The 22290-nt window shown below is 37.8% G+C and overlaps 1 protein-coding gene across 4 annotated transcripts in view; it reads right to left on the bottom strand.

Moving 5' to 3' along the window:
• The window catches only part of pard3aa (par-3 family cell polarity regulator alpha, a), a 353698-nt gene extending 333876 nt beyond the window's left edge, over positions 1-19822 (bottom strand). For all 4 annotated transcript variants that reach the window (XM_066717599.1, XM_066717607.1, XM_066717623.1 and 1 more), the window contains exon 1: positions 19439-19822. In XM_066717599.1, coding sequence (XP_066573696.1) covers positions 19439-19558 — 120 coding nt within the window. In that variant the 5' untranslated portion in view covers positions 19559-19822. The remainder of the gene's footprint in view (positions 1-19438) is intronic.
• Positions 19823-22290: the final 2468 nt, after the last annotated feature.

Below are 22290 nucleotides of genomic sequence, written 5' to 3'. Positions count from 1 at the left end.
ATGTTCAGAAACACTGTAATTGGCTCGACACCCATATCTACAAACAGCACTCAAAGCACCCGTCTGTAATAAACACACAAACATCATAATCCGTAATAAACATTGAATTGCCCTCATGAGTTCACTCCCAGGACACTGTTTAAATATTTAAGAATTATTTTTACTAATGATAAAAATGTTAGTATAATCTTTGATTTTTCTATATTTGGATACTTGCCATGTATAACATTTTGAATGAAATATGGTTGACTGAAATAAACTTTATTCTTTAAACATTTAAAAAGTAATGTTCTGCCAAATAATGTCTGTTTAAATGTATTGAGCAAGTGTGGAGCTCCATTTTTGATTGCAGTTTTATTTATTTTCATTTTCACTGTATTATAGCCAATAATTTATTAAATACAAAATGCACTATAAATGCTAACTCAGATAAGAATTATCATAATTTTTTTAAGATTGTGTAACTGTAGTAGCGCTTTCAAAATATAGATTCAAAGTGGTTTAAATGTTGATAATTATAATAGCTAAACATTTTGAATACTTGTGAATTACAACATGATTAGGCAGTACAGTTGTCACTGACCTTTGTAACAGGTGTGTGTGTGAAACATTCACAACACACACACTGAAAACCACATTTAGGCTGTGTGTACATAGATAGGTTGAGACATGAATATTTAAACTTTGCAAGTGGCTTACTAGACACAAATGTCACTACTTAATACCCTGTCTTGAGGCAGAATTTATCTAAATAATTGCAAAGTTTTATGAAGTGAAAAACTAAACACTGTGACATCAAATTGTAAATGCCACAGAAAGCTCATTAATGCTGGGACTGTCAGCAGAATGGAAGGCACAAACATTACAATTCTGGAGGAAAAGGGCCTTTGCATTGAATATTTAATAAGAGACATCATGTGTAATATTAAAATGTTAAGATCTGTAGAATTCACCTATTTAAATGCTGCTGCTATATATTCAGATTTCTGTCGGTGTATTTAATTATCATTTCAAAAGAAGGGACACAGCTTCAAAGCTACAATTAAATGCGTTTTTAGGCACCACCTCTAAGAAGTAAAATCATTAGGAGAGATTGTTGCCTATACCACGTGTGACAACTAATATTTATTTTACTCCTCCGAAAGGTTTGCATTTATTGACAGTTCGTTAACCTGTCACCTTTATCCATCCATCCATCTTCGAAACCGCTTATCCATGTGGGTCGTAGGGGACGCCGGAGCCGATCCCGGCAAGCATAGGGCACAAGGCAGGAATACACCCAGGATGGGACACCAGTTGTCACCTTTATGTGCTCCTGAATGATTGGCCTTGTTCACACAGTTCCCTAATGATCATAAACATTTTATTTCAGAGCAGAAGTTCAAGTTGATGCAAATGATCATATCGGATTTTAGTGTAATTGAACATTTGCGGTCCAGTTTTAAAAGCTTTTAAGCATTTTAAAATCTAAAAGATCTATTTAAAGTGCTTGCGATATTTCAGCATATAATTTAATACATTATTCCAGTCCACTGGCCCAGAAGTAAATTAAGCTACATTGGTCACTGTCAATTTCAGAAACAATGCCTTATTAATTATGCAACAGTTAATTTGCTGGAAAAGTGGCCAATTTATTTTTAACCTGCCAAATAATAGGATACTCCACTATTATACACACAGCCAAATTACAAACGGCCTAATAAAACTGAACCGTTATTGATTGCTTCACCAAACACAGAGGCTCTTTAATGGCAGATTAATTTTTATTGCTTAAACAAACTTTCAAATTTCCTTTTCAGGAGCTTATAATCTACCTTTTATAAATGTGTAAGGCCTTCTACAATTTTCAAATGACCAAATCTGAATGAGACCCATTTCCTGACTCATGCAGGGATACAAAACTAAAAAGGATTAAAATCATTCATTCACAGAACATAGGTAGACTATAAAATACAATAGCTCCTTTTACTACAAAACGTTGACAATACGAAGTTACACACCTTAGAAAGACTACAAGACATGTTCAGACACCATTCTCCACATAGTTTCTGTTGTGTCAAAACACGTTCATACGTTTTCCAACTTCAGTCTACCTCATAGGCCTAAAACCCAAACATAAAGCCTCTCTTAATTCACGCCGTTTACATGCTGCACTCAATTGAGAGTGGTAGGGCTGATAAAACACAGACCAGCGCTTTCTCTCCATTAGTGGAATTGCTCACACAAATCCCCAACTCTGCTCTGGTATTTATTTTCACCCGTCTCAGACCACACCATGTCTGAAAAGCTGGTGTCAAGTTCTAACTTTTATATTTTTAAATAAATGTATTTTGATGTGGGAGATGACATTCAAATGCACGACGAAGCAGTATGGCATCTTGGAATCGCTGAAGAAACAAAGTCAATAAATAAACCGTAATAAAACCAGCAATCAGAATAAATTGGTGGTTTTCAGAAATGCTGCCTGGCATGTTGCCGTTTGCCAAGGATCGTTCCCCGAGAACATTGTGAAGCAATCTGGTGCTTTCAAAAACATCACTGGAAAGCAATATGTCAACCCAAAAAGATAGTATCAAGGTTTTTTCTAGTAGATGCTGGTTCACATCTAAATCACCCCTTCGCTGCAGCTTTTTCTCCAAGTAATGAAAACATGCAAGAACAGGAAATTCCAGCATAATTAGAGGAAATTAGTGCATGATATACTGTAGATCTATGTGACAGCTTTAAATGAAGAAGCTCGGGAATTCTTGCATGTTAGCTTTTCCATTCGTTGAGGCCCATTACACAGGGCTAATCGCTGCTGAAGTACACAGAGCTTGCACACACCATGGAAGAATACCCGTCCGTTCTAGGCTTCATATGTTGTAAGTCACCCTGGGTAAGAGCATCTGCCAAGAAAGAAAAATAATAATAAATGGAAACTAAAGTCCCTGATCCGGAATTCACATAATATAGTAAAATCAGCTGAAACAAGAAGTAAAGAATGCAAACACAGCTCAAGTAACTTATTCTTCCACGGACTGAGCCGAAGACGCACATCAAATGCCATTCTCAAACTGGTTGTTTGATTAACAGATATTCCCATGTTCATACTTATGCAAATGGTGTAAATAAACAGGAACGGCTTGGTATAGTGAGCTTATATAAGTTACAAATTATCCAACAGAACTTGACATACAGGTGTCTCATGTAAAAAAGTGACGACTCGATGACCCTGGCCCACGCAGTATGAACTTCCTTTATGTGCCCAAGACTTTCACTCATGTTGTCAAATTGAAATGGGCAAATAAAACAGAGCTCTGCAGCCATAAATCTGAAGTGATATTCATTGATTTTACTCCCTTATCTCCCTAAAGTTTCACAGATTCACTGTCTTACATAAGCACGATGCAGCACTATCTACTAAGTATCTTAATCCGTTACAACCTACAATCAGTTACGATACTACATTAAATGGCAACAGGTTGATGACAGAGGATAGACACTGAAAGAAAGAATGGTTACATTCTAAACCATAAATAAACCTCTTTCAGTTCAGAAACAATTCCTTTACACAAGCTAATTCACTCAAGGGAATCCTTGATAGAAATAACAGGTAAAAGATAGAAATGCACAAGTGTGGTTTTAGAAGTGCAAAGCCTGGCTAGAGAGGTGGGATAGAGAATAGCACATTTAAGAGGATGGCAATCAAAGCAGAAACCTCACAATATCAAGGGGAATACATTTTATTTTATGTTTTGGTCATTGCCGTCTCTTCGTTGTAGTAGTAAATACATGCATACATTAAATAATATCTGGAGGCTTAATAAAAGTTCTAACTAAACGTCAATGTTAATTCCAACCTCTGCATCTTTTGTCTTAGCTTTAAAGATTGGTGTGTTAATAGGCCTATATAACCACATTTAGGCTGTGTGTACATAGATAGTATATAAAAATACAGGATGCTTTCTTTCACAGGCAGAGATACACAAAACCATTAGTCCAATAAAATTAAGTTAAATTGAGAACATTTCAGTAAAAGCATTTTACACTTTGTAGAAAAAAATTAAATGAAAATGGAACATCTAGAAGCCTGCACAAATGGGTTTATTACATTAAACAAAACTGTAAAACAAAGCCATTTAGAGAACGAAGGAAAAGAAAGTGAAAGGCAAAAACTACAAGTAAGCAGTTACGATTCGTAAAGACAAGAAAGAAAAAAATATAAGTGCTGACTGTATAGAAAAGTTTTTAAGTAACCTGATTATGGAAAGAATTGGAAGAAATGCCTATTATACCTCCAGAACAGAGCTGCTGCTGCTTTTAGAATGAGCAAGTGTCTTATTATCCCGCCAAGCAAGGCACGACAGCCGAGCATGAATCTAAACCCCGGCCAGCTGCTGAAATTTCAAACACCACACTTATCAAAGCTCTGCAGCAAACCGCAAGGCACTAAACCTTCGAGATGCCCATTGTTGTCCAACCAAGATTAACTCTACAACAAGCGCTCTCAAAACCTACAATTTCCTGGCTTCCGCACAAAGCAAACAACTTTAACACATTTGCAGAGTGTGCCTCGGTACCTGATTTACAGTCAGCTTTCCATAAAAAGCACTCTGAGCTCATCTAAGTATGGAACAATTTTCAGAGGGAGGGATAAGAAAAGGCTGTGAGCAGTAAGTTCAGATTTCTTCCTTTAACCTTGCATAAACATTCAAAGTTAACATGGGGAAAAGGCTACCAAATAGCTCGAACAGAAGGCAGGAAAGCGTATAAGTAAGCCAGTGGCAAAATGCAAAGACTATACTATGAGCTCCCGATTTTCTTTCAATTCCATTCACAGATACTATAGAAATAAATGTCACAATTTTGATCAAATCATATTCTCCTCTATGGAATTACAAACTAATTCAAAACTTATTAATTTAATTTGACATTTTACAGTTTACTTGGGTCAGACCTGCTGTTTTTTTCACATTTTCACATTCAATTTCATTTCCAAATAGAACAGAGTTGCACAACTCAGTTAACACAAGGTGAATACATGAACATTATCATCAATGGGTAAGACAACATTTCAACATCAGAAAACAAACTTGTTGGATTCCCAAGATAATGTGAATACATTTTCACCCAATAACTTGCTCAGCAAAATATGTTTTTATTTATTATTCTGTGCTTGTGTATGTTAAATAAGATAAATGGTTGCTCAGGGCTTGAAGCTGTCAAAGCAAGCACTAGGGTGATCCCAATTCAAGACATCATCCTAGCTCAATGATTAGTTAATATGGAAAAAGATGCACACAAACAATACCAATTCATTCAATGAAAACCAGTGCTCTCTAAATGACACAGTTTTCACTTCAGCTTCCCTTGGGCTATTATCGAATCATAATAGTTTAACCAGTTTAAATATGAGGATTTCATTAAGACAAAAGTATTCCTCTGCGAGAATGTATAGATTTCTCTTATCCGAGTTTATAAAACTAGGTATTTGAACAGAATGACAAAAATATGATTTTGAAATACATAATTATGACATGCAATGGGACTGGTGTGCAATTTGATCTTTTAGGACTATAAAAGCAAAGCTTCGTTTAAATAAAGCATCAGCTCAGCCTCACAGGAACGATGCTGCCTGGTGAACATGGCTTACTTTTCAGTATTATAAGCGCACAGCGTTCCGAGATAAATAAAAAAGAAACAGAGGTGGAGCCCAGACAAACACGGGAGCCTGAATCTAAACCCCATACGAGTTAGTGGTTCACTGATCCCAACAATGACTCCATTAGAAACGATGCATCATACAAATCCAAAGATGCTAACACAGCTGTCCCTGATCCACAACTTATTCCCCTATGCTTTATTTATGAGAGCATTAGTCGTGTGTGATTGCACTTTAGCTTCACATGGCAAGAACAAGAACGGATTGCAGTAACTGTGTGAATTAACAAGAGATTCAGATCATTCTGCCGATAAGACCGATAAGAGATTGCAATCCTAACGGTCCCCAAGACTCACAGTATCACATCTACAACAAAGCTTACTTGCTTTATCTGTTTCTTCTTTTTAAATCAAATCAAGGTAGAAATGACTTTCACAATCACTTTTTCCACCCAATGGGTAAAATATTTGCTCCCTAGTATCACAATGTCATTAAATTATTTTCATACTTTTCTTTAAACTCACAAAGAAAGGTCACACTGGTCTAAGAAAACAACAGCACAGAGTTTCTTGGGCCCAACAGTAGAGGAAATGATAATAGATATTGTTCCCCATTTCCTCTGGTCTTCCTTTGCCATTTCGATTTACTAAGCATTAATTCTAACATGCTGATACACAGTGAAACAAACAATATCCATTATTTGCCCTCAAATTAATCTGCACAGCTGGGTACGGAGGCAATTCAAGATAATAAATTACATAGGTGGGACACCAATTGTTTCTCTTATCCACACAATGTTATTCCACTTTATAATTCACCCTTGTTTACATTACTAGATGTATTGATTAATAATGTTAAACTTGGAAACTTTAATTGAATGACAGCAATCGATACCTATACACCTGCTTTCAACATAATTTTAACTCAAAGTTCTATTCTTAGATTAATTAATTTTCCTTACTTATACAATACAATTGTCTGCATACAGAACTATTTATAACATGTTAGCTCAATATGAAACAGCATTATGCTCCAGGGTGTTCGAATTTAATGTTAACAGATGTGGTCTCAAAGCATGGTGCTCTTATATTGATGTGGTATTTCATATTAACACAAAGCCTTTTACAATTACTTAAGTAAAACCCAGTGGCAAATTAGTAAAAGTAAACTAAATTGTTCCAAGGCCAATGGGAATAAACCATTGCTGTTACTGGTAGTTCACCTTCAAAGAATAGATAAGCTTTCTAGCAGGGATGTATATATTGCTTACTATATATTTTAGTTGGCTTTTATTTGACTACAAACCTTGCAGGTTGTTAAAAAGTAAATATAGATGTAGCAGATGCATTTGCTAGGGTATCTTGTCAAAAGTGTAGAATTGAGAACAAGGGCAGTGATGTTCAGACTGTACAATGCACTAGTTAGAGCTCATCTGGATACTGTGGACAGTTCTGGGCTCCACACTTCAAGAAAGATATCGCTGCTCTAGAGGCAGTTCAGAGGAGAGCAACCAGACTTATTCCAGGTCTGAAGGGAAAGTCCTACTGAGAGACTGAGGGAATGAACCTTTTCACCCTGGAACAGAGGAGACTACGTGGGGACTTGATCCAAGTCTTCAAAATCATAAAGGGAATCGACAACATCAAACCAGAGGAGCTTTTCCAGATCAGCAGGGGGACACGCACCCGGGGACACAAATGGAAATTGGGCTTCAAGGCATTCAAGACAGAAAACAGGAGACACTTCTTCACACAGAGAGGCGTCACAATCTGAACAAACTCCCCAGCGATGTGGTAGAAGCTGAAAATTTGGGAACATTCAAAAATAGACTGCTGTCCATTTATAACAAAGTGATGCAAGGATCCTATCAAAACGTGCATGATGGGTTGAATGGCCTGCTCTCATTTGTAAGCTTTCTTATGTTTCTTACTTAAAATATCTCCAAAGCCTCCCAAGTTACAGTAGCAGAATATCAGAGATACAGTACGAAAATAGAGAAGCCAAACTCAAAATGCCACAAACGGACAACACGCTGGGCTTCCTTAAAATATACCGACTGACCATCGTTTAAAATTGGGGTAGTAGCCTAAATCCTCAGTATTTTCCTGACAGGATGTGGGAATAGATCAAGGATTTCTGCATTGCTAAAGCAATTTCCGCCTCAACTGAAAAATCTAACTGTTGCGATATTTGGAGGTCCCCGTTTAGCATTTTTATTTCAAGACCGCTCGGTTAATTTCTTCAGCCTTTAATAGAAGTTTAGTCATTGTCATATCTTAAATCATAGAAAGTGTTTCCCCATCATGCTTTGATGTTGGTTCTCTTTTCTAGTTTGGTTGAATGTATTTTTAATTACTAAATAACCATGACAAAGGAAAACGGCAAAAGGCATGCATTATGTATATTAAGGTATTAGGATACACAATCACACAAACCTGGTTAAAATGGACACTAATATATTGTGCAAGCTGCAATAAAATATTCATACCTTCATTTATTAATGTGTTCTGACAAAAGGTCAAAAATATCTCGCGGGGCATCGCAGAACTAATGGGAAAACGTTACATTAGAAATTCTAGGAACATTAGGTTTCTGTTCAACAAAAGAAAATGACAAATCATGGAAGTGACAACCCATTTTCCACATGACAAACAGTAAAACTACCAGAATGCCAAAAAACATCCATCATGCTTTGGGACGAGGATATTTATTTCACCCAGATATTTTTAATTCAGGAGCACTCATCTCTACAAAGGACAATTTATGAGTTCATATATTTGTATTATAATATAATTGTATGCAAGAAGGAAATAAACACATGAAAACACAAAGGTGAGCTGGAGCAGAGGTTATGTCCTGACACTTTTATAGACCATAATCCATGTAATGATAAAACAAGCTACTGTGTGATAAGATGTTATCCATTAATCCACTGACCTATACCTAATCCTCCTCATTGATACTCACGTTAAAGCTGAGAAATAACGGCATCGCAAGCTGGGAGATGAATCATTACACAGAAGGAATATGTAGAAAGAATACCTGAGCACCAGTTTAACTACATAAACAAGTACACATTCACATCTATGCCAAGAAAAAGTATTCTTCAGAAAAGTACTCCCAGTTCAGATGTAATGTTATGCAATGAAACAGAGCAAGATCAAATGAGATATCTACTCAACATAAATTTCCCTCTTTGTAATTTTGGCCTAGGATTCGGTCTAGGATTTTTAAGACAAAGCACAGTCTTCTAGGATGAACACAGAACTATCCTGCTGTCATGACTCTCAACAAACAGCTCGGGTTATACGAAAATACGACTAGAATCTCCTAAGGTTTCTGTCGCCCCTGGGATGTGTGGTTGAACTCTTCTGCGATTCTGCCAACTTCTTTGGAATCCAATGCATTTTTAATCCAGTAATTGCATATTAATGGCATGCTAAGAAACATCCCAAAGCAAAATTAACCTCATTAAATTTGCAATTTTGTTTCCATGGGTATTCAGATTCTTTCTGGCTGGTTAACTTATGCTTTCAGTTAACTGATTTCGATGTAGAAAACTTTACACTCACCACTATTCCCAGGGAACAATACCACACGGAAGGGAACATAAGAACATAGCCTTATGGTAAGGAAATGTACTGCCACTAGAGATACAAACATATAATGCCTTGTCTGCACTGAGGTACACAGACTCACATCACCACAGTTGAGCTAGAATTAATTTTAACCTAAATAATAATTGTTAGACTTCATTCAAAATTCAATGAATTCAAAATCTGCACTTTCATTTGGCCTTCGATTATCATAAATAATAATATTGCATGATCATCATCTTAAAAGTAATTTGCACGTGATAACCATTTAGCCTCCACAATCTCCATATAATGGAAACAAATGCACGTTGACAGACATGACATGAGCCGGCATTACTCTGGAATCTGAAAACACAGTCTGCATTTCCCTGCTTCAACGGTTTTCCTCAAGGCGATTGTCACTTCCATAATCCATTGCTCTGCATTGCCCTTCAGAGATACGAACTAAATTACGGCAACATGGTATCCTGTGTAAGCGTTTAATAAACTGTCAGTATAATGTGTGTTTTCTTCTACTCGTGCCCAATCTCTCCACCATATTCAAAGCAACTGAAAGAAGACGCTCTGCATTTCCCTCGAAACAAAGCAGTGATGCAGTGAAACATTCAAAGCACAACATGGGTTCACTGCAAGGCATCCATCACCCACTTATGGCAAACAGTGCAGCTGATCGGTATTAAAAAACGTGACTTTGCCAATACTGGGAGACTTTACAGAGAGCAAATACACCTTTTCCTATTTTCTACTCGAACTGGCAAGCAATGACAGAATGAACCAAAGTCGCTGAACCAAAAAGCATGGCCACTGCGATACAATTAGACACGAGATTAAGAACAACATACTTATACCACGTTCATCAAGTTAGGCACACAATAAGAGACATGCTAAAGAAAGGAAACCGCAGGGAATCCCATTATGTCTATAATAAATAATAGAGCAGAACTCCCCCTCAGCGCTTGGGAGCCCCAGCACTACCAATTGAGCAATTAGTGTAACCAGGTCCATAAAGATGTGTGCTATGTGGGGACAATATGACAATACAATAGAATAATCAAAAATAAACCATTATTAATGTTATACTTATTGTTTATGAAAGGTTTGTTTCATGGTACAGGTACAAAACACAAAGGTTGGATTGCATCATTGCAGTATTCGCTGTTTTTTTGTTTTGTTTTTTTGCTCTTTTCAAAATCATGCTGTACCAGAACCATGATGCAACGATGAATAGGTGAGCTTTTCTTCCCCTCGCAGGTATCCAACTCACCTTGTGCCTTCAAACATTTTAAACAGACCAGGCAAACGACAAAATAACATGGTTGATGATCAAAATTATTTTAAGTAAAACAAACATGTATATTGTAATCGATCTTGGTAATAAACGTGCTTGCATGTATCCTGGGCTACCTTAGCTCTCCCCCTTCTGCTAAGTTCATCTTAAGGCTTAGATATACCGATGTCAGCAATCAAGTGAAGCCTCTTCTCGTATTGTCTTTGGCACACAAAGTGATTCAAACAAACGTCTCTTTTTAGCAACTATAAATTACAGGACCCGAGCAGTTAAATCTATCCTGCCACATGGGGTAATGAGCAGAATAAAGGCATACTTTCAAAACTAACAGAGCTTTGCAACTGGATGAAAAAACGGCTAAAATCAGTACAACTATAGTATTTCAGTTTTAGACAGGGAGACCATTCACAGCAATTCCGTCAAAACATTTTTCCTGTTAACATCGGCTCTCTGATTCCAAGGTTACGAGTCAAAATCACGACTCATGTTTTTCTCCTTCATAATGCATTCCCTGGTAATTACAGAGGACGTTATGAGGAGACCAAAACCAGCACTGAAACACCCACTCCAAATCTGAATGGCTTGCCAAATGAATCTAGTCGACCTCAAACTGCGATCTTCTGCAAAAGCTCCGTTACCAGAACTCAGGAGTCACCGAGATTGTGACTTGATTCTTGCCTAGTGCAATGTCAACAGAACAAAAATGACTAAATGACCTACTAAAATCAAAATGCGCTTCCATTGTGTGTGTGTACATGTACACATTAGAAGGACTACAACATGGGAATAAAATGGGAAATAACCAAAAGGTGCAATGCACAGCAGATGAGGTTAGACTGCAAAACTTGCTGGACAGTTTATATTAGTAGTTTAAATGTCAAGTTTACTGTTCAAGATGAGACCGTGGGAGGAAGACAGTTTGGAAAGAACTGTTATTCATGATCGCATTATTCGGAGATGCATCAGTGGAGGCTTAACAATGCTAACCATTCCTTCCCAATCCACCTGGAGATTTTCAAAAACATTTAAAATTTGGTGGTACAGTTGCCCGACACTTTAAGACATAAAAGTGAGCTTATTCTGATTTGAATGAAATAATACTAAAACTATGGATGCTAGACAAAATGGACATCAAGCTTCAGTGATACACATTCTACTTTAAACTTTCAATAGGACTCAATAGTATAGCTTATAAAGGACTGAAAGAAACACGTTTGAGAGAGGGATATTTTCTAGATAAAATAGTTGTCCGAGTTCACAATCAAAATCTTTCATCTTCATGCTCTCCATTGAGAAGTACAGTGAGGGAAAAAAGTATTTGATCCCCTGCTGATTTTGTACGTTTGCCCACTGACAAAGAAATGATCCGTCTATAATTTTAATGGTAGGTGTATTTTAACAGTGAGAGACAGAATAACAACAATAACATCCAGAAAAACGCATTTCAAAAAAGTTATAAATTGATTTGCATGTTAATGAGGGAAATAAGTATTTGACCCCTTCGACTTAGTACTTGGTGGCAAAACCCTTGTTGGCAATCACAGAGGTCAGACGTTTCTTGTAGTTGGCCACCAGGTTTGCACACGTCTCAGGAGGGATTTTGTCCCACTCCTCTTTGCAGATCCTCTCCAAGTCATTAAGGTTTCGAGGCTGACGTTTGGCAACTCGAACCTTCAGCTCCCTCCACAGATTTTCTATGGGATTAAGGTCTGGAGACTGGCTAGGCCACTCCAGGACCTTAATGTGCTTCTTCTTGAGACACTCCTTTGTTGCCTTGGCTGTGTGTTTTGGGTCATAGTCATGCTGGAATACCCATCCACGACCCATTTTCACTGCCCTGGCTGAGGGAAGGAGGTTCTCACCCATGATTTGACAGTACATGGCTCCATCCATCGTCCCTTTGATGCAGTGCAGTTGTCCTGTCCACTTAGCAGAAAAACACCCCCAAAGCATCTTGTCCCTGACATCCTTGGACAGCTCTTTGGTCTTGGCCATGGTGGAGAGTTTGGAATCTGATTGATTGATTGCTTCTGTGGACAGGTGTCTTTTATACAGGTAACGAGCGGAGATTAGGAGCACTCCCTTTAAGAGAGTACTCCTAATCTCAGCTCGTTACCTGTATAAAAGACACCTGGGAGCCAGAAATGTTTTTCTGGATTGTTTTGCTGTTATTCTGTCTCTCACTGTTAAAATACACCTACCATTAAAATTATAGACGGATCATTTTTTTGTCAGTGGGCAAACGTACAAAATCAGCAGGGGATCAAATACTTTTTTCCCCTCACTGTAAGGCAGTGATCTGAAATGCACTTGTATGCTTTGTATGATTTGTATGCTTCTAAATGTTCCTCATTTTTGCATTAGGAGTAAGACAATTCTCTGCTAGATTTTATTATTAACTCCGTCAGATTCAGAAGAATAAATGAATTGCTGACATTTGTCTTAACATCTTACTGCTGGCAACTATTCAAATTAATTCAAATTCCAGTCACATTGTGTTAAAGTATGGACAGAACAGTAGTGCAATGCAATTCTACACTACCTTCTTAGGCACAGATGAAAAGTATTTGTCCACAACCGGAAAACTCCTAGACGGTTTAGCTTTTTAGCGTGAGACTTCAATGAACTGTGAAATTCAATGACTAAACTAAAATACATAAATCTGGAATTTTGCTAAATTGGGTGAAATTTCAGAAGAGAACAAAACTGGTATCAGACTTCAAATGCTGTACAAATCCGTTGCACAACCCTCTGCTCATACAAGCTGCAGCAACAATTTGTTTTGCTTTTGTCCTGGACTCAAAGCTTGAAATCTAACATTACAGTATGGTTTCAATACAGCACTTTTTTCCGCCAGGTGTCACCTTTACTTATCATCCAACTAGAAACCTTCACCACAGATTACAACTCATGAACCTTTACTGAAACTCTGATGCATCATGAGTACATTTCCCTCCAGATTAAAAAGACATGGGGGAAAAATACACAGGAGTTCACATAGATGGAACATATCTAACCAAGCAGAGCTCTTGTTTCTGGTGACCTCAGACTAGTTCAGAGGTAGTGCATTACATCCTGTTTCCTAACCCTATTTCCTACTTCACACATTTGTTTTTGTTTGGCTGTGTACATTTACACCTCCAATAACAGATGCAGGTTGACAGCTATGAAGGGCTACAAGAAATCCAACTGAAATACAATTTAGATGGTTCCTCTTTTCTCTAAAATGCAATTGCTAGTTGATATTGATTTTGCGAGAATTAAGCTCATGCCCAAAACAATGCTGTTCGGCACTTATTCATTGAATGGTCGGGGTTGCATGCAGATGCCTCCCACACTCACATGCTAATGAGACCGAAGGCATTCCTTGGCCAGGACCACAAGGAACACAAAATAATCCTTATAGTGCTTTTCATTAAAAACGTTTTGTTCCATTGTCTACATTAAAATGTAAACACGTCAACACAAAACTGCATTAGGATCCTACACATTATAGCTTTCTTTAAATTTTAGGGTTTCCATTTAGGTCATAAAACAATCCAAAAATAACATACCATTAATCAAAACAAAGTTGCAGTTCAGGTAAAAGATGTTTGACTTGAGTATCAAGTATTGATTCCAGAGATTTTTGAAAGGCACTGAATGAATGACGTTTAACGTGAAAGTTTCTGGGAAGATAGATAGAAGATAAGTATAGACATGAAACTGATCGTTGCATAGCAAAACAGATCCCTTTTTGCAGCTATAGTAGGTATTGATAAAATGCTCATTGTCCACACAAGACATGTGGGCTCTCCTATAGATCACTAGGCTAATCAGCTCTTATGTTTAGATCTGATTCAGCACAGCATAAGCTGAGAGAGGAGCTGGCAAGCTCCAGAGAGAAAACCAAAAGGTTGACATTAAGTCAATCAATTGGGAAGCCGCCTAAGTTCTGCTGAACTGGTGAAAAGGATTTCTTGGCTCACAGAGTATATGAATTTATTCAATTCTTTGTTAGTGCAGTTCTTTTCAACATCTACAGTTTCCCTCACAGAAAAGTAGACACAAACTTGTACACACAGGTATATGAGCACTGTGCTAAATCTGAGATAGAGAATAGCCTTTGTCAAGGGAAGGGGAAAAAAGAAAAGGTGAGTAATATACCCAAGTTCAAGGTCACTCAGTAAAAATGTTAGCTACTATCTTTTTTTATTTAATAAAACAGTATTAGTTAAAATGTGAATTCAACCCTGCCAAAAAATATAAATAACCATTTTCTCATTTGGTTTTAAACTAATACTTTGTGGACTAAAATTTGATATAATGCGAGATGGTTTTCCCTGTATACTTGTGTGTAAGTGGAATGACTCAATGCACCATGCAAGAAAGACATGGCCGGTAACCCGGTGAGCTACAATTCATTTAAAATGACTAAAACTGAATTCAAACATTTCTATTGAAATCATTTAGTTTCATCAAAACAAAATGAAGATTTCCTATTGCATTATCATGGATCATTGAATTATCCTGATAAGGCTCTCAAAAGGTCTCCAAAGGGTTAAATACATAAATAAACAATTAGATTGCACTGGTAAATTAACACAGTCTCAGCTATTTCCCAAACAGAAAATAGGAACATGCCTTGAGGGTTATGGATGCATTTATGTATAGTTTACTACACTGTCATTTCCTAGGAATTCAACAAGCATATTCTGCAAAATTTCCCATGAAAATAGTCCTTCCCATAGCAAAGCTTCTACCAATACAATGTTTTTCTCTGCAGCAGTATTAATACTCCAAAAAAAGGTTTACAGACGTGCCTGCAATGTAATCAACAACATACGATTTGTAGAGTCTTCCAATGCTGGCAACTGTAACGGCTATAAACATTGAATCATTCCAAAGTCCTTCAGCATATTACACTGAGAAATAATGAAACATTAGTTAGTCTCCGTGACATGATTTCCTTAGCTACCATGAACTCATAACGTATGTGAAAGTACTTACATGGAAGACTTGTGTACAAAAATAAAAAACAGTACATAACAAAAATGCAAAGCTACTACAACAAATATGGTGGTGTTATGCAAGGTCGAGAACAGGAAGTACTACATTAGAGTGTGTGAACTCTTTGCCATACAAATCGCCTTTAGTAATCTGGTTTTGCAAGAAATATTTTAATTTAGCATACAATCCTTATTTTGCATACCTTCTGCAGGATGGCACATATTACGGTCTTTGACTGTAGTGTTAAAATGGTAACATAATCAGTCAGAAAAATAATAAAGTGGGGACAAAGTTACATGCGTTTCACTTAATAACTTTAGTGATTAATTACAATTAAAATAATGAGAGTATATTTTCCATATATCCAATATTCCAACTGAAGTATAGGCAATTGTTTTCCATGACTATGAAAATGCGTGTATCAGTGGTGGCTTTAAATTTTCCTTTGCTCAACTTAAAAAAAAAATTAAATTTCATTTCTCAGTCTAGTCTACATTGTGGGATGATGTGCTTCCATTTACTTAACCACCTCCTCCGATACTGTTGAGGAAATACTTTCAGGGAATGATTTACCAGGCTTTATCCGTGTCGTTCCGTTTGAATCTTTAATATTCACTGAAAGAGATCAGTGTCAGAAACACTTTGTAAATGTACTATGCAGGATAACTCCATAACGATTATGCATTTCCAACTCACTAGATGGTTCTGCCTTTTTGAGGATACATGACTTGATGTTAAGTCTACACAAACGCTGTCTATTTCAGTATAAGTTACTTAAAATCAATAAAACAATCCCAACAATCAAAATCCAAAGAGGCTGGTCAAGAGTATGCTGAGCAGGGAAGAAACCCTCACTTTGCAAAGCAGTTACTGTACTTCAGAAGCTTGAAAGCATAACTTTTGGTATAGCAATTTATACATGTGTGTGTGTGTGTTTATGTTTTAATGTTTTTTGGACATATAGTTGGTATAAAAGCAGCCATGTCTTCAAAAAAAAAAAAAAAAAACTGACATTCTTCTGTAAATATTTTGAAAACTCTGACCCGATGCAGAACAAAATTTCCATCCATAGCCACAGACATTAACCAGACATCATTAAAGCCACACCAAATTAAAAACCATTGCACTAATGGAATTGTCCTGTGTCCTTTTTGACATTTTACTAAAATAATTACAGATTTAACAGGTTGATTTGACTGTTATGAACTGAGCAAATGCTCAAGTTCATAAAGTCAGAATCATTTTGAAAATGTTGCCTGAAATCAATTATGTACACTGGCACAAACAGGGGGGATGGTACTTGCAGTTCAGATCAGATCTTGAGATAATGTAGATGCTGCAGATATACAGTTTATGAGTACAGAGTAGATCTATAAGCAGACTTAAACAATAGGAATACATTAAAAATAATTATGCATAACTAATGTATAGCATAGGACACAAAAAGTGCAATATTTTATTTTGACTGGGCATCAATAATATGGTAAAAAATGATAATCCGCCTGGCATATTATGGAGCACACCGACCTCTCCTGCTGTGCTGTCCTAATGGTCTTTTTGAACAATGTTTCAGGGGGCTTTCTATATGCACTAGAGATGACTCAGAAAGCTGAAGTCCACATCATTTTCTTTTTTCCTTACATGTACAGTGGTATGTTCATCAACCCCAGACAATGCAGAGATTAGTATAATTTCCTCCAGTTGCAAATCCCTGTGAAGTCCTTTCATTACTGCACTTGTGTTATATATGTTGCTGCTTTAACAGTGAAGAATGCAAACAAACTAAAAAAAAATGCAACTGGGTGTTAATTTAGCAGGGAAAAGTATGCTTTCTAGTAAATTACTGTGTAAGTGTTATATACTTCAGTTGTAAATTACACTGAATTTCAAACATAGCAAAACGTATAATTAGCGGGTGATTTAAGAAGTAAAGTGCAACAGAAAAGCAATGTGCCTTAGATTATATTACTTAATTAACACTGGCCTGCTTCAAATGTAAACACTCATAAATGCACAGTCCATCCTATCCATTGTGAACTGGTCTGTCTGGGTTCATCTCGCTGTGGTCCCTTCACATTCAAACACCCTGCTGGAAAGTTTAATTGAAAATATGATGAGGCTGTAACTGAAACCTCTTTGTAACCGAGATGGAGAAGTCCTCGCAAATGTCCTAATAACAGCGTAACGAGAGAGTAAATAGACTTGAAAAACACAGCGGTATTGATGCCCCATTGACCTGTCAACTGCCGGTTTCTCCTTTGAAACAGGGCGGGATATTGTCGTTTAGAAACAAAAAAAGATGAGATAGGGGAATGTAATAAAATCAAGTTTCTAATAATACGTCACAACAGGTTTTTGATGCCGTACAAAAATCATTGTTCAATATTAGTTACAAATACCAACCGACATTTTCAGTTAGCACAAGTCTAAATGCGATTTGCCATTATAAAAACAGATATACATTGAAGCGTGCTGCAAACTGCAGTAAGCTGGAGATGCAATATGATTATCCTCCATTCAATGCAATGCTCAACTCCCACATGCAAGACATACGAACTGTAATAATGATTGCACTTCATTAGAAAAGGCGTTTGTTGACATGTATGTAAGGTATGCATACATGTAACTCAGCAGCATAAGGATTCAATTATTTTGGTGGCACAACATACGAGACCACGGTCCTCTACCATTGAACAATAGCAGTCAGTGTGCTTACTAAAATACGGACGTTTATTGTGTGGATTAGCGTAGAAGTATTGTTTTGAAAGCCTGCTATTATTTTTCCGACAAACTGTTCCCTTGTTGCAGAAGTATGTACCCCAGTGATGTACTCTGGATGAACCTATGCGATCATGTCACACAAACGCACACAAATCACTAAACACAAGGTTGTGTCCAGGCTATTTGAATGACCTGTTCATGTATTCACGTCCAGGGCAGCAGCCTTGAGGCGACCTCGATTCGAGATGTTTTTTATTCCCCTAAATTGGACATTTTCCCCCCACGTTTTCAGCGTCTGTGAGGAATTGTAACCACAATGTCATTTTCAGCTGCAATTTCCCTCCCTATCCTCCAGGGCCTGGTGTATCCAGGAAGCCTGGGGCTGGATTTGACGCTGCTTTTACTGATACACATGCAACATGCACAACAAACTAAATGTATACTTTTACAAAGATAAAAAAACAAACCTTTTCGTCATCTATAGGCTTTGGGTTTTCAATTAGGAGATCAAAAACGCAATAAAAGGGGAGTCTAAGTTCCCTTTTTCCTAACCTACAACTATAGTGCAGAACAAAGCGAGAAATGTGACATAACACTGGCATTTTAAACATTACTATCATTATTTGATCAGTTTTATGTGGGTTGAATAATGAATAAAATAAGCCAAATCAAGCTCCACAACATCTTGCTGCAGAGACCATCGCCAGCTGAAAGTTTGTGAATATAAATGAGTTCGTGCTACACAAGTGGGTTGTATTTCCATGCATTGTCAGTTTTCTTTTTCAAATCCTTGCCCACGCTATGAACCGTGTTTGCCTGATGGGTTTAAAGTGCAGTTGAGGGGAGCGGGGACCAGGCCGAAGGGGAAACTGCCCCTTTAAAGACACGTTCAGCGGGCAACTTTTGCGGGTTTGCAACAGCCGGGTACTCGGGCTGCGCTCGCAAAAACACAAATGAAGCCAAACTATCGCACAATAGCGCCCTGTTGCCAACTGTGCGCCCGGGAAGCACCGTCTCTCGGGCAGACCCCATCCATGCGATTCAATCAATAGCCCCTTTTCAGGCTTTTCCCCTGCTTGGGCTTTTTCGCTTTCCCAGAAAAGCGCCATGTTGCGCCAGCGCACGTCCCCGGGCTGCAACACTGTTTCCACTCGCCGCTCCCGGAGCAGGACGGCTCGGCTACAAAGAAGCGCGACTCACCTTGGCGATGGCTTTTTTGTATCGCATCGCGGCTTGCTGAATCAGACTGTGCACTGTGATATTCCCATCTCCACACGGAACCACCACCCGGGTCCTCCCGAAACACACTGTCACTTTCATAGTTTCCGACCTCTTCCCCAAAGCCCCAATCCAGAAAAAAGAAGTGTGTGTCTCGTTTGTAAAGCCCTCCTTGAAATAGGTTTCCTCCGGCCGTGTGGAAATGACATCCAGTGAGAAGCCGCGCCGAGAGTCTTCACCTTTTCTCCATGGTGGGATTAGCGCTGTGTGTCTGACCACCTGTTCAGTGTTTGTGCGGCTCCGCTCGGCAGGGCTGGCCACACTGCGCCGCGGCGCTGGAAACCGCCTCCCCACTCCGGCCGCCGGGAGTACTGCCGCCTGCTCTGCTCTTCCAGTGCATGTGATCAGTACATTTCATAGAAGTATATTGCGGGGATTGGGTTTTATTTTTCTTGTGCTAGACATATTTCATGTACAGTTTACATCCCTTAAAATGTACATGCAGTAGCTTTCCCAAATGCAAAATATGACCTACGCAGCTGACATGATATTGCAGATTCGGTCGATAATAACATTTGTTCTAATTTGTTGTTCGTTTTCGTCCCTATATAGAGAGTGTATGTGTGCCATGTAGTGCGGTGTGCTGTGGTAAACACAATCAAATGTAGTATGGTGTGGTAAAAATATGGTAAAGTGTGGTGAACTGTGGTACACACAGTATAGTGAAGTGTGGTAAAAACACAGTACAATAAAATGTGGTGCAGTGTGGTAAAGACACAGTATAGTAAAATGTGGTGTAGTGTGGTAAAACACAGTATAGTGGAGTGTGGTAAAGACACAGTATAGTAAAATGTGGTGTAGTGTGGTAAAACACAGTATAGTGGAGTGTGGTAAAGACACAGTATAGTAAAATGTGGTGTAGTGTGGTAAAACACAGTATAGTGGAGTGTGGTAAAGACACAGTATAGTAAAATGTGGTGTAGTGTGGTAAAGACACAGTATAGTAAAATGTGGTGTAGTGTGGTAAAACACAGTATAGTGGAGTGTGGTAAAGACACAGTTTAGTAAAATGTGGTGTAGTGTGGTAAAGACACAGTATAGTAAAATGTGGTGTAGTGTGGTAAAACACAGTATAGTAAAATGTGGTGTAGTGTGGTAAAACACAGTATAGTGGAGTGTGGTAAAGACACAGTATAGTAAAATGTGGTGTAGTGTGGTTAAACAGTATAGTGGAGTGTGGTAAAGACACAGTATAGTAAAATGTGGTGTAGTGTGGTAAAACAGTATAGTGGAGTGTGGTAAAAACACAGTATAGTAAAATGTGGTGTAGTGTGGTAAAACACAGTATAGTGGAGTGTGTTAAAGACACAGTATAGTAAAATGTGGTGTAGTGTGGTAAAGACACAGTATAGTAAAATGTGGTGTAGTGTGGTAAAACAGTATAGTGGAGTGTGGTAAAAACACAGTATAGTAAAATGTGGTGTCAAATTAATATCTCAAGGTCCCATAGTAATCAGCAAGTTTCTACTGACATTTACCTACAAGAAAAAGAAGTGAATGATCAGCAAATGCCTTTATTAAAATAAACACGAGGGTGATATGTAGAAGCCAAGCTCTGTCCATCCCCTATAATATCATGCTTTTCCCCCACAATCTACTGCTACAGACGCTGGCCTTTTGCAACGGATTACGAAACGACAGTCATAGCTGGAATGCGACAGTAATGTGTAAAGCCCCCTCTTGCCCGTACACTCACTGTATTCTGGGGAGCTGTGGGTCTACAGACACACAAGCACTGACTGAAACACACACGCATTAGTGGTGTAGATGTAACATAATAAGCTGGTACACTATATGGGCCAAAGATCAGGCAGCAGTTTTGTCCCTGACCACACGACTGTCACCTATACAGGATACACATTTTGTGACGATTGACTGACGCAGAGACTCACTGTCGCCTGTCCCGAGTGTAGCCTGCATGGGACACAACGCAGAGTACTGTTCTCTTACAGAGTCATCGTGATGATGATAATAAAGATGATGATTAGTAATATTATAATATATTCTAGTACCTTATTAAATGTCAAGTTAAATATTAGATTACCAACATATTATATGTTAAATATTTGAAATGTATTTAATAATAGTTATTCCAGAAAATGTGTATTTCATGAGATGTTTTCATTTCATCCAGATGAACTCTTCCAAGACAATCTTGGAGTAATTTCAGAATCTACAAATCAGAAACATCTAGGGGGCAGCAATCCTCTTCTGAAGTTCATGGCAATGGGAAACATTTGAATCTGTGTCTGGGGACTGTATCTGTAAGTCTTGGTTAGCTGCCATTGGTGATAACCGGCACACTAATTGAGATTATCCCTGAGGTGCTATCTATGGATTGTCTGCAACTGTTTCTTCCTTGCAATTGATTCATTATATTTAAACAACTGGATCACAAGTTCCCCGACATTACATCTGTTGCACCTAACCAATGTTACAAAACACAGTGACCACACCTAATCCATTTTCATTCTCAATAATTAAATATGAATCTGTGCGCTTATATACTATACATAAATATGTGCTATTAAATGAATGTTCCAGAAGAAAAACATTTTTTTTTTATAATTTGAATATAATTGATCATTTTATGCCAGCTGTGATGCAGATACATCTGTCTTGGGATCTATGTGGAGCCTATTCAAAGGAAATAACAATTGCTTTGTTGTTCACAGGCAATGTTCATTGCTATTATCATAATCCTTCCTTTTCTTGTATGATGCTGTGCAAATGAGCACATGCCATATTTATAGTCAAGAAAACAGGACAGGTTG

Source organism: Amia ocellicauda, chromosome 2 (assembly GCF_036373705.1).
Source record: "Amia ocellicauda isolate fAmiCal2 chromosome 2, fAmiCal2.hap1, whole genome shotgun sequence".
Lineage (NCBI taxonomy): Eukaryota > Metazoa > Chordata > Actinopteri > Amiiformes > Amiidae > Amia > Amia ocellicauda.
Note: the sequence above shows the minus strand (reverse complement) of the source record. Positions and strands in the feature narration are given on the sequence as shown.